The sequence below is a fragment of the Hipposideros armiger genome, unplaced genomic scaffold (assembly GCF_001890085.2).
Source record: "Hipposideros armiger isolate ML-2016 unplaced genomic scaffold, ASM189008v1 scaffold_138, whole genome shotgun sequence".
Taxonomy (NCBI): Eukaryota; Metazoa; Chordata; class Mammalia; order Chiroptera; family Hipposideridae; genus Hipposideros; species Hipposideros armiger.
This window is the reverse complement of record NW_017731488.1, coordinates 2,666,283-2,679,690: the sequence shown is the minus strand read 5'-3', so window position 1 is coordinate 2,679,690 and position 13,408 is coordinate 2,666,283. Positions and strand designations below refer to the sequence as shown.

General features: G+C 47.7%; 1 protein-coding gene across 2 annotated transcripts in view; it reads right to left on the bottom strand.

Moving 5' to 3' along the window:
• ARID1A (AT-rich interaction domain 1A) overlaps nt 1–13,408 on the bottom strand; it is a 69,830-nt gene that overhangs the window by 2,346 nt on the left and 54,076 nt on the right. The window contains exons 7-20 of one of the 2 annotated variants that reach the window (XM_019650196.1): nt 12,852–13,019; nt 11,861–12,173; nt 10,559–10,704; nt 10,354–10,463; nt 8,943–9,152; nt 6,264–6,471; nt 4,979–5,111; nt 4,630–4,805; nt 4,115–4,265; nt 3,900–4,034; nt 3,721–3,817; nt 2,361–3,252; nt 1,875–2,005; nt 1–108 (exon numbers count right to left, since the gene is read on the bottom strand). The exon at nt 1–108 is cut by the window's left edge and continues 2,346 nt beyond it. In XM_019650196.1, coding sequence (XP_019505741.1) covers nt 1–108; nt 1,875–2,005; nt 2,361–3,252; nt 3,721–3,817; nt 3,900–4,034; nt 4,115–4,265; nt 4,630–4,805; nt 4,979–5,111; nt 6,264–6,471; nt 8,943–9,152; nt 10,354–10,463; nt 10,559–10,704; nt 11,861–12,173; nt 12,852–13,019 — 2,978 coding nt within the window. The remainder of the gene's footprint in view (nt 109–1,874; nt 2,006–2,360; nt 3,253–3,720; nt 3,818–3,899; nt 4,035–4,114; nt 4,266–4,629; nt 4,806–4,978; nt 5,112–6,263; nt 6,472–8,942; nt 9,153–10,353; nt 10,464–10,558; nt 10,705–11,860; nt 12,174–12,851; nt 13,020–13,408) is intronic. The other variant, XM_019650197.1, reaches the window with a different exon arrangement.

Below are 13,408 nucleotides of genomic sequence, written 5' to 3'. Positions count from 1 at the left end.
TAGTGTTCTCTGCCCTGGGTCACCCACCTCATACTCCTTTAAAATGCCAAAGATCTCAATCAGGCAACGTCGGAAATATTCCACAAGGAGCTCTAACAAGCCTGGGAGCTAAAAGAGAAAAAACAAGAAATAAATTAAGGAAGAAAAGTGGGCTAAGATGAGCATCCTTGACTTGAGAGACCTCCAAGGGTCTTCTTCTATCTGATCTCCCCCCTTTTCTTCTAGGTCAGACATCTGTATCACTGGGGAAGGCAGAGCTGCTCCTTTCCCAAAGGCTCTCCACAGAGCGAGTCATTTCATCTCTCCTGTGACCGGCACAACCTTCTTTCTGCCCAACCTACCTTCACATGAGCCTGCCTCCAGGATGGAAGTGCTAACCAACAGCTCTGCACTTCACTACCAAAGCCACCAACTCTCAGCCTCCTCTTTCCTGACTAATTTCTGCTTTTCTTCACCAGGCCATTCACCAATGACCTATTGGTCATCATCCCTCTTAGAACACTATATCCCACTGCCAAGTGGAGCCCAAGGCTAGCCATGGTGGGATGACTCCTTCCAACACGAGCTGAGAGAAGGAATACAGTGTGGACAGATGTTCATCTGCTCTCTTCTCCAAGCTCCTCAACATTCTAGGAGGCTGGTGCTAGGGAGACCCAAATTCCTGCCTGGATCCTGTATAGGCCATTTACCTCTAGAAGAAAATACTCATCTCTAGTCGGATTAATTTCTGGTTGAATAGTATAGCGGAATGGAAAAAATAAAGGCCTTAGAATTAGAAAGATCTAGGTTTGAATTCTGGCCTTTCCAGGAACTAGCTGTGTGATTAACTCTCTAAGCTGTAGTTTTTCCATCTTTCCATTGAAAACGATGGAAATTCCTAAACTTTACAGGGTGTTCTGAGGTCTAAATGGAATATATCATAAACCTGGAATATCGAAATTGCTCAATCAATATTTGTCCCTTTACTTTCTCATGGGAGGCAGTATTATGCAACGGACATAAAGTTAGGCTTTGGAATCAGAAACATTCTTCTAACAGCTGTGTGAACCTAGGCAAAGATAACACTCTGAGCCTATTTACTCATCTCTAAGCAGCCGCATCTGCCTCAGAAGGCTGTTGTGAGAATGACATGATAGAAAACATAAAGAACCTCGCACAAAGTGAGGGTACAATAAATGGTAACTACCAATGACATTACCCCCCCTTAGTTAGCTCCTCGATAGACGGGTTGGTTGGGAGCTACAAAGGATGATCTAAAGAAAGAGTAGAATGGTGCAGCAGAAACTCTTCCCAGCTCCTGGGAAAACCCATGGTGCATAACCTGTGGAGAGGGGGTCTGGAGAATCACCTCTGCAAGAAGAACATCATTAAGGCGCCACTCTCCCCACCCCCACCCCCTCCCCACAAGCATACTTTTTTACACTCCCTGTTCTATGCCTTAGAAAAATGGGATCAACAAAGATTTCTTCTATTCAGAGTGGATGAAATAAGAAAGGGAACAATAAAGAAATGACTCTGCTCACTGATAAAGACCACAGGTTCTTGGTAGTCTAGAAAAACATGGCGCCCTCACTGACATCAACAGAACCTGCGTTTCTTACCAATACGAAAAAGTTTCTCTGGAGTTCCTTTTGGAGTCAATTCTGATACCTTACACAAATTATTATTATTCTCAGCATTCTGGGCCCATGGCCAGTGTCAAGGCACTGGTATGGAATCCAAGTACTGGTACGGAAGATCTCAGAGATGAGCAAGGGAGAGGAGACCATGTTGGCCATGGAGGGCTCAATTCCCTGTGTCACTTAGCGCCATCTACTTCAAGAAGATCCCAGGTCCTCCCAATCTTCCAGTCTTCCTCAGGCACCTGTACTCACCTGACTGAGGTTGAAGGTCATGATACTGTTGTCATCATACAGCAGGATGTTAATGGTGTCTAATGCCCACGTGCTCTCTGCCAGCAGCCCAGACTTGAGGGACATCATTACCCGCCATGCCTCTGGAGTTCCTGAAATAAAACCTCCATGTCATCCATCCACCAAGCCCAAGTTGGCTGGAGGTTCCCCCAGGGCTAGCCCATCAAGTCAGGCTACTAGGAAGGTAACACATGGTGGGAGACAGTTCCTATCTGGGAGAAGACACACATGAGCCCCTCATGGCTCTCTTAGGACATCACTGCATGGTGATTCCTTTAAGTAAAAGCCTGAAATCAGCTGATTCCTTCCGTACCCAAATTTCTTTGGCTCTGTTTTAGTCAACACTGGACCATATTTTACCTCACCTAGAATATCAGGATGGAGAGAAAATAATGGACAAGATGGAAAGGGGCAGATAACACAACCCAGTCAGGGAGGTCTCCTTACCAATGTCTTTCATGGTGAGCCGCCTCCTCTGCTTCAACACAGGCTGTGTGGCTTCAACAGAGCCAGGTGGGAAGGTGATGTCCCGCCGAATCATGGGGGGCTGCACAGGGGCAGGTGCAATGTGCGAGGCAGGAACTGGGGGCCCTGCCTTCTGCATCTTCATCCCAGAGTGCAGGAATGGAGACTTGCTGGGAGAGGTGCGGTTCTCCATCGGCCGGGGCAGGGGAGCAGGGCTGGATACCTGAGGAATGTGATTCTGCATGCTTGGCGGGGGCTGGTAGTTGGATGGAGGAGGCCTTGTCATAGGGGGTACAGGGGCAGAGGGACCATATGGGGGCTGTCGTGTGCCATGGGAAGGCCATGGGCCTTCATGGTTGGCCCTCTGATCCGTGTGCAGCATTTCATCTGTTCGGTTCACGCCATGATAGGCAGGGCCCTGGGGGGCAGAGCCTGTGCTCTGCCTGTTGGCGTAATTGTAGGTCATGTCATTACGCCCCTGCCACATGGTGCCTTGCTGAGCAACCTCAGGTGATGCCTGTATGGGGGCACCCATCATTTGCGGTGGCATGTTCTGCTGGGCACTGGAGCCAGGAGGTGCAGAGACACGGTCTCGGCCAAATTGGAATGGAAACTGGTTCTGGGGGCCACTTGCTGGTCGGCGCTCAGTAGCAGCGGTGGCTGTGGCAGGATAGGCGTTGCCATACTGGTTGTATACATCTTGCTGAGGGGAAGGCTGGGCAGCTTGTTGCTGGCTGGTGGGCTGGGGCTGGGCTGGGGGCAACTGCTGCTGCTGAGGTTGCCCCTGCCCTGTGCTGTATGGCACATTGTACATTTCCCCGTCGTGCCGCTTGGCAGGAGGGCCATATGTGGCATCCATCGACCGCTTGTAATTCTAAGACAGGGACAAGCAGAGTTCAGGAAGTTAATACTTTGCACTCAGGGACAAAAGACCCACAGCTGCCAAGATGGCTACACTAGTCACTCGCTGGGCTTGCTTCTGTCCCTCTAGAAGGAATACAGGCTCCCAGGGAACAAAGGAATCATCTTTACAAATGATCTTTCAAAATGGTGTCTGAAAGTAAGAATCATTCTCTATTCCCTGCTGGCTCTCCCTTATTCTAAGTAGAAAAACACAGAAAAGTTTAAAAAAAAAAAAAAAAGAAAATAAGGCCTATTTCTAGCTCTTTTGGAGAATTAGAGGCTGGACTCTAAACAGGGAAGAAACGGAAACAGAACTAGCTATTTGGGTGGGAGATGACCACCACAGTATCCAAAATGAGCTCCTCAGACTTTCCAACTTAGTTTTCTAGCTGGCTCTCAAGGGGGGCACCCGTGTGTTACTTTACCCCAATACCCTCACCTGCTGCTGCTGCTGATACATTGTGGTCTGCTGGCTGGGGAAGGGGCTGCCGGAAGGGGTGCCTTGAGTGGAGAACTGATTGCCATAGGAATCATGTCTGCAAGAGGGAGAGGAACAGGATCAGGGTGGGAAATGGCAAAGCCTGAGCCACAGCGGCACTGAGGCCAGGCTTCACTCACCGTTGCTGCTGCTGCTGCTGCTGTGGGGGGTAGCGGCTAGGAGAATACATCCCGGAGTCTGGGTTGGAAGGCATGAGATTCGGCTGTGGGGCTCCAGTGCCCATGTTTCCCTCTGGTCCTAGTCCAGGCTCCGTCCTGAACACAATTGGAGAAACGGATTGAGTCCACTATAGCTGTGGGGTTATGGGGTGGAGCAGGAGCAGGGCCGTGCTTACCTCACTCTGTCATAAGGACTTCCATAGGGATAGTGCTGTCGTGGTCCCATCGCCACATTTCCCAGCCCAGGGCCGGCAGCTCGGCTGTAGGGGTCCCCCATCCCGCCGTTGGGGCCCTGCCCTGAGGACATGAAGGGATCACTCCCTGGAGCTGAGTGCAGAAAGGCAGACAGTTGAGTAAACTGGTGGGTGAGCAAGCCTAGCAATCTACCTTGTTTGCCCCAAAGACCCATGCCCTCTTCAGACCTCAGGTTTGTTCCTTTTGTTTTCCTGACAGGTTCAAAACAGAGATCTAAAGAGGCCCCAACCAGCAGAGAACATACTTGTTAAAAGGTAACAAAGTGAGGCCAGGGAGAGGAAGACAAGAAAGGAGGTAGGGATTAGGAGGGGTGATTAGGTCTGAAAATGCCTTATCTCAGGGGATGGCTGGACAAGAACCCTGAACCACTCTCAAGATATCCCCCTACGTCCCTGGCTCTGTCCTCAAGGACACAAGGCCAATAGCAATTGGTCACCTTTCCTCATGCTGCCATAAGGATCCTTATTTGGCTCGTAGGACATGCGCCCCATCATGTCAGAGGTATTCATACTGGGCTGGTACCCAGGGTTTGGAGTCATGGAATTCCGCTTCTGGAATGTGGGGTCACTTCCATCAGGAAAAGCATCCTGGATCCCAACCGAATTGCTCCTGCTCCAGAGCGAGGAAAGTCAATTAAACCCCAAATAAAAAGCAATTCCTCCGATAATACAGGGAAAATGGGACTCACTGGCGGGGCAGGCAGAGCAGGGACCACACCAGGATGCACAGCTCATGCACTTGTGCCCAGGTTCCCCCAAACCACCCATCCCTGCTTGTGGCCTTACCTCATGCCTGGCAAGGGGGGGATCTGACTGTGTGGTGTGGATGCTGGAGTTGGTGGCTTTAGGTCTCCTCCTTCTGCCATGGAACTGCTAGTTGACTGAGGTGTCTGTGGCCCCTGCATAGATCCTGATCCCGCTGTGGACAGAGATATGGGGGTGAGCAGGAAAGTGTTTAACTCCCACAGAAACACATGCCCTAGTAATCCTGTCAGAAAAGATTGTTAGAAGGCTAAAAGCTAGGGTTCTTGAAAGCCTCAATCGCCCTTCTCCACAGGGAATCTGCAATGCCAGGCAATAAAGAAGGGACTTCGAGGGGGGCTCTATCGCTCCTTGCTGTTTTACACTTGGAGAACAGGAGTGGTGTGGCAATGCCATCACCATGCTGGTAATTCCTTGAGCTTCTGCTAGCTTCCCTGATCACTTCTTTTTACTTCCCCAAGGAGGCTGTCTAACTTACTCAGCCCTATAATGCTAGTGCTGAAGCTGAGTCACACTGCCCCTGGAATCATGGGTAGGAAGGTTTCATCTTGCCCCAAGCCTGCAAGTGCACATTACAAGCCTAGGAGCTCCTATTCTCAAGCATCTAGCACAATGTCACCACTCAGGTTCAAATGTTCCTTTAAGCTGATGAGCACAGAACTACCAGTTATTAATGTTTCCATTAGTTACCATTCTGAGCAGCAAATATCCCACTGCTTGGGCCTCCCCAGATGATGAGTCATCTCAGGCACTCACTACACCCTCAGAGGTCAATACCAGGGCACACGTGTTTACACCCACCTTCTAGCCTCCTTCCCTCCCCATGCTTGCCCAGTCCCCAGCCTGCTCTCAGAAAGGAGGGTGGGCAGAGGCACTCCCATCAGAGCGTTCCATTCATATCCCCTCCCCACCCCCTCCTTCCCATTCATCACCATCTCAGCTCCCTGGGGAATTCAGGGCTCCAGTCTGAGCTGCATTCTAAGGCACTGACATCAGTGGGCCAAAGCTCCCAGATGGCCCTGCCTCACTGCTACTTGTCAGATTTTCCCTCCCATTCACTAGTTTACAAACATTTGGCAAGATGCCAGGTACACAATGAAAATTAAAACTTAAGGGCTGCTACAGACTACCTCCCAAGGGAGTCGCCGCTGCCCACTCCGCTCTTCAGTCTGCCAACCTGTTATACCCTGTGGTAGGGCAGGGCAGAGCATACATCCCTGCTGGGAGGAGCCGCTGAACAAGAAGCCTGGACCCTTGAATATTACCTCTGAAGGGTGAACCTTGGGGTAGCCGTTCACACAATCCCTACCTGGAGAGGGAGGCTGGATCTTGGGCTGGGACTTCTTGGAATCAGCAGCTGCAAAGATGTCCGGGGGAGGGTCTTCTCCCCGTTCAATCTTGCACTCAAAGGCATAGAGACACTGGATATACTGCTTTTTCAAGGAGCTGGCAGCACTGCTTGAGGTGCCGACATTGAGGTTGGTTGCAAGTTCCCGCCATTTTTTGTTCTTGTTGACCTGCACAACCAACCAGAAGAGTCAGGGTACATCTTCCACCTGATCTTCCTACCCACAAGTCTCAAAGCCTATCAGGCTAGCAGGTACTCATCTCTTACAGAATCACAATTCTCAGTTAACCACAAAAGTCAACCCTGCTTGGTGGATAGTCCACAGCAAACATTAAATCCATGGCTGGCTTCCCTTTACCCGTGGCAGGCTGTATCCACGGATCATCACAACTATCAGACAGTGTTTATTCAAATTAGGGCAACTTTCACATCACTATTAGTCAGAGAGAACAGAATTCAGAAGGTATGGTCTTTGCTTTATATAAGTGTACTGCTGAATGATGTGCAAATCACCATCAGATCCAAATCCTATTTTAAATGCACCAGTAAAAACTAGCATTTGATAAAATAGAGACACGTGGCAATATCAACGACCACTCTGCTTGGCTTTGTCAAACTGGTTTTCACATCTGATTTTTTTTCAATGTGGGGCTCCTTGCAAATTTGAGTCTTGTGCCACTCTCCCCTACATCTCAGTGACATGTAACTAAGCCCCTTTCCCTCAAAAGTCACTGTCCTAATTGCCCAGGAGATGCTCCAGCCTCTTTGACTTCTTTTGTACCTACCCAGGAAGTCACCAGCCTCCAGTTCTGCCTCCTTTCTTCAGCTTCAGGGCACACTGACCAAGATCATTCCCCAATCCCTAAAGCTGCTCTTTCTGCTCTAGCCAGGCAGGTCTCCTTCATGTATTCTTATGCTTATTCACCCACCACGTGGTAAGCTTATCTCTCAAGGGCTGGGAACACTGGCTTTCCAGTCGCAATTCACAGAGCAAGTCCAATATGCTGTGATACCTGTTGATCTGGTACCAATGATACCGGAGAGAAGAGTGATAGGGAAGCAAAGAAAGGGACAATCTAGATGGAGGGAAGTGACCAGGAACACTTCCTAGAACAGGTTACATCTGAGCGGAGTCTTGAAGGTTGGAGATGGCACTGGAAGGGTACATTCCAGACTCTCTCCCGTCTCCAGGCCATCTGGGCCAGTCAACTGGAATGGCCCCTCCCTCTACCTAAACCCTACTTATCTTCAGAAAAGCTCAGGACTCTTCTTTTCCCTCCTTGGAGCCTTCACAAACTAACTTATAACTACTCTTTCTCCTCTGAACTAGCTTTAGAGTTCAACCACATCATAGCATCTAAAAGGTTGACATCCTTTTGCAAACTAAAACTAAGCTTTGGGATTCCCTCTAGGTTCAGAAGCCCACCCAGTTAAAAGTATACCAAACCTAACCTAATGCCCCCTTCCCCCACAAGCAGGCGAGGCCTGACTGAGAACAAGTAGCAGGGAGAATGGCAGGAATAAGCCCAGGGTCACCTCAGAAGCCTTCTGTGGCTTTGCTTCCCACGCCACTTATGTGGCAGTGCGCACGTGTCTTGTTTTGTTTTGTTTTCCTTTGTGGGGGAGGGAAATAAAGCCTGAAGGGAGAAGGAATTCATAACTGACTGTTGGTTGGCTTCACTCCAATCACTTTCTTTTCTGCTGGTGACAGCTGTTTTCCTCTTCTGATTTAGAAGGTTTGGAATACATCCCTCCCAGCCACGCCTCCCTCTGAGCACAGCCACAAACTCAGATCCAACAGCAGGCTCCTGGTCTGATGACTACAGACCACACATAGGAAAGTTTGCAAGGCACAGTGTGCCGTCTGCCAGCATTGCCTCCTGGGCTGTGTGCAAAATAAAGCTATAAGGTATCAGAGCAGGGGCAAAGCTCAGGGCGGCGTTTAGTTCAGAGGTTCGCAGCAGAGATGAATCCATTCACTGCAGTCTCCCATGCCGGCTAACTGAACACAATCTCCCATCTACTTCTCCCTTCATAGACGATTTCCATAAACTAGCACCTAAAATCCCACCTCCACTAGGAAGCTTACTGGAAGGGTCAGCAACTACTCTGGCTGCTCCCCTGGACCATCTTGCAGACCAATTTATGTGGCAAAATCTTGCTGAAAGCTATGTTTATTATTTTTAGCTTGACAGTCTAGCCAGGTACACACTGTCCCTACTTTACAAATAAGAAAAATTAGGTAGCAGAGTGGCTATATACCTTGATTAGGTCACATATGTTGTAAGTGGCTGACAGGATTCAAAACCAGGCCTATCTCTCCAAATCTTGCCCTTGTCTACTATGCCAAACTGCCTCCCATGGAATCAGAATGCCCACAGACTTTCCGAATCTTTGCAACCCAGCGGGTCCCTAGACAGATGGTAAGCAATGCTAATACTTCATATTGCCCAGGGAAGTCTCGGCCTCCTGCCTTTGCCTTATCTTCTGGAACCCCGTGCTCCCAGGTCTGTCAGTATGTGACTCAGAGAGCAAGAGAGGGTAATGTCTCTGTGGGATGCACGACACCAGGTCAAACCACTGAGTACCTTGAGAGAAGCTTGTTGAAACAACAGGGGAAACCATGTAACAGGCACTCACCTGAGTCAATCCACCAATCTCCTTCACAGACACATAGAGGCGATAGAGGTCCAGAGGTTTCCTACCCACAGCAGGCAGATTTGTCATGCCCATGGCCTTCTCCTCCGTGAAGGCCAGATAGCGGTCCACCCACATCTTCCTCTCAGGCTCACCACCCAACTCATACAACTTGGTGATCTTCTCATTGGTTGTAGTAGAAGAACTGGATTTCTGGAAGGGGCAGGCAGGTCAAGATTCTTAGGAACTGGTCAGATTCAAAGCCTATGCTAAAGGACTCAGAAGTCCTTTGACTAGGATAGTGATACAGCTTCTTATTCTGGGGTGGTTACTAACACCTGCCCTGCCTTCGCAAGGATGAAAGGCCAAAAGGGAGCTAGACCCTCTTCCAGTACAGGAAGAAAAAGAATACTGTCTATATATTATACATTGGGTGCTGTGCTAGATGCCTTTACATATTAGGCATTATAAATTATCCTCCTCTTAAAAGATAAGGAAGCAGGCACAAGGAGGCCATGCCCAAAATCTCATAGCTTTTAAGTAGCAGGGCTGAGTGTCAAATCTTTGTCCGCCTGACATCAATGACACTACGACTCCCACACTACTTACCCAGGAGCCTGGACACACTTTTATGAACTGTTTCAGATAACTCAAGACACTCAAAACATGATCTTGAGACAATGGGGATGGACTAAAATGAAAAGAAACTCTACCTCCTCTCAAGAAAGGGTCTCCCACTGGCATGAAAGACCTTGGACAGCATCCTAAGACAGGGGGATGGCTAAAAGGGTCTGGGGGCCAGAGGTAAAGGACCATAGGAGGTGGCCGTTATAATTTTTTATTTCCCCTACTTTAAAAGATAGGGAAAATGAGCTTTGAAAAAGGGTAGAAATGTTTCAAATGACTCAATGCTCAAATCCCCAGATTGCCACATAGCCCAACAGATAGCACCCTCAGAAGTACCAACCTACAGGTTGGCCAAGGACCCAAACCCCACCTACCTCATCTCCCCCTTTAAAGAACATAGGGCACCAACCATTAATGCTGCTGAGTAAGGTCCAGGAAGTGAAAAACAACTAGATGCCCATGGCACATACCATCTATTGATGCACGAGGACAGGGGGCACAGATTCATAGTGAATTCTATACTGCAGGTCTGGCATATCCTTCATAATACACAGCTGTCAGAACATTATGCTATTTACATCAGGACCCCTTAGGCTAACTCAAACCTAATTCAATGAGCTATAATCTTGGGACCCTTCAAGATAAGAAGAGGTAACAGCAGCTTTTTCTGAGATGATCCAGTTGGGTGTCACAAAAGGCTAGAGTCTAGTTACCCTCTTTTCTTTTTCCTTCCTATCACTGGAAAAGATAGGACAGAAAGTTGAGGAGTCAAGATATAAATCATTACTTTGGATTTGGATTCTGTCTTGGGTGTCCCATCAGCCTTGTTGTTCATTTTGGTGGCTGGAGTTAACTTGACGTCCCCAAGGCCCATCATCTCTGGGCTGGCTGCCATCCCTATAAAAGAGAAAAAAATTCTCATGTTTAACGGGCTTGTGACATGCAGATGACTCTGGAAGAAGTCCCTGGGGTGAGTAATGACTAGGACTTACCTGCTGAATTGTTGGCCATGGTTCCACTCATGGGATATGGGGGTCCCTGAGGGTTGATCATGCCAGCCATACTATTAATCCCTTGTCCATACGGAGGTCCAGTTCCCATTATACCCCCTTGATTCATATTGGGGTAACCTGGTGGCCTGAGAAAGAAGATGGAAAGAAGAGAGAGAGACAAGAGCTAGAGACACTGAGCTTTCAGATTTGGACTTGAGCTAAATAGGGTTGTGTAAGCCAAGATCATCTAGTTAGCCTTACAAGGAAAGAGTTTATGGGTCCCCACAAAACCACAATCATGCACTACCTGACTTCAATATTCTTATCTTTTACCTCCCACAAAGGTTTTTAGGAGGGTTCAAGCTCCAAATGGGAAACCATAGCTCAATTTTAAAGGAAACACTCCTTGAACAATGAAGCCCTATCGTGTCTCTTAAATACTATCTCCCTCTAAGGCACCTCTAAAGTCAAGCATGTTTCCATTTAAGGGCCCTCTCTAAGATAAAAGGCCTAGATAAAATGCTCAATTTTACCACTTTGTCATGTCAAACCCCAACCAAACTGGTGCCCTCAACAGCAAAGCACCTGGAGGGGCTCTGCATTTTTTCTTGATAAGCCCACTGCAAACTTTGTGCTTTCATCATTCTGAAGTAGTAATAAAGCCCACCTCTTTATAGTCAATCACGCTATTCTACTTTGGTTAATCAACAACCCAATAAGACAGGAGTCACTTTAAGAACCGTAGGCACCAACAATGAAGCACATGGACAGAACCTTCAAAAACAGAGGAATCATATTCACTGAAGTCTGTGGCCACAGAAGAAGAGATGAATCTTCGAGTCACTAAACCAAATCACATTGAGCCCTCTGTACTTCAGCACCAGAGTCAAATGCACAGGGCCACATAGAACAGTGGGAGAAATGGCAAACACAACCCTACCTTTTTTATTTCTCACACCACAGATCCAAGTCATGTGTATCACTAAAATTCCTTTTGGAAACCAAGAAACCAGATTGACAGAAGAAATGAAGAAAATTTGAAGACTTATTTTACTAATCAAAATAATCTGTGTTTTATAAAGTTCTTTACATATGATATCTGGTCATGTGAAATTTGATACCAATTTAAGATGCTTAAGAATCAGCACTTTTGTTGTGTTTTTCCACTGTAAGGAAACCTAATTTTCTAAAGAACTCTCAATAAGATGCATATTTAACCAAGATGGTTTAGGTCCAGAAGTATTTAATGATTCTACAATTTATTTCATTGTACGGACACCCTCTTCACATCCCAGGCCTTACCTGTTTTGGATCGAGTTGGCAGCAACATGCATGGCGACAGCAGTTTCTTGAGTTTTCCGGTTCATGCCCCCTGGTGGGGGACACATCCCTGACCCAACCTGAGGTGGCATATTGGCCATGTTAGGGCCATAAGGCCTGTTGCCCATGGAGGCGTGACTCATTCTCCCTGGAGGGAGTGTGCCATAAGGTGGGATGCCAGGCTGCCCATGCATCTGACCTCCAGCACCCATAGGGTTCATGCTTCCAGCCATGCCTGCACTGGGGTAGTTAGCGTTGGGCAAGGCATTATAGTTTGGCTGCCTGGGATAGCCTCCTGGGAGAGGAAGGAGAGAAGATGCAGAGACTTGGTTAGTGACTCATTAGCAACTCATTAATATTGCTCAAACCCTAAAACTCCGAAGATGATAAACAATGGGAATCATTCAATATTTGGTCTGGAAAGAGACCAACTCCATGGTAGCCTTTATCCCATTAAAAAAAAAAAAAAAAGTAAAGGGGAGGCCAGAAGCATATAAAGGCAGTCCTTCAGTTGTTCCCTTATGTTAAAGACAGCACAGCACAGGCAAGGCTGGCTTTAGTACTATTCAGGCTCCTCAACTCCCAGAATTCTTTCTACATACTCATCGTGCCTTCTCTCCCCTTCTCTGTGTAAGACATTCAGCTCTAGTCCATCTAGGGCTAATTTTGAACAAAGATCCATTCTATTAGGACTAATTTACTAAAAAACAGTATAATAACCAATAATTACCATTTACTAAATGTCTACACTCAGTCTTGAGCTAAACACCTTACTCCATTTTACAGATGAAACAGAGGCTCGGGGATAGTCAAGGACTTTCCCATGGTGACAGTCCTGCCCTACTTTGGGGCCTAGCCTTGCTGGATTTAAGGCAAAGAACAGTCCTATTCTTATGACCCTGACAGCAGCACACCAGACGAGAAACTTTTTTCGTCTCATCTCAGTGCACTCCTAACTGGGTAGTATACTCACCCTGTGGGCCATACTGACTCCCCTGGGGACCATAGCTCCCCATGGAGTTCTGCTGGTAGGAGCCCATGCCTGTGTGCATCTGTCCTCCAGAAGGCTGACGTGGAGATAAGGCTGAGCCGGGCTGCGGGGAACTGTACTGGGGCATCTGGGGGTTCCTCTGCATGTAACCTGTTTGTGGGTAGTGTCCATATAGTTATTACCTCAGTACAATGGGAACAAATGCTCTGCCTAACCTAGGACTTCACCATTTACATTTTCTTTAGCAACTACTGAATAATTATATGACGTCTCCATCTTATTTGCTATATAATTGTGTGCCATTTTAGGCACCCTCCTAAGTGACACAGCCATTAACCAGATCATGCCAGCTGTTTCTACTAAACGGAGGTTTGCATAGACAAACAGCAGTGACAAAAAAACAAAAGGTGCAGGATTTAAGGGTAAAGATTTGATGCCGAGTTTTAGCACTGGCTGACCAAATCAGGCACAATGTACATAGAAAGGAATCCATCAAAACACAAACACCGAGAAGGAATGACTATGGGGGAAACACAGTT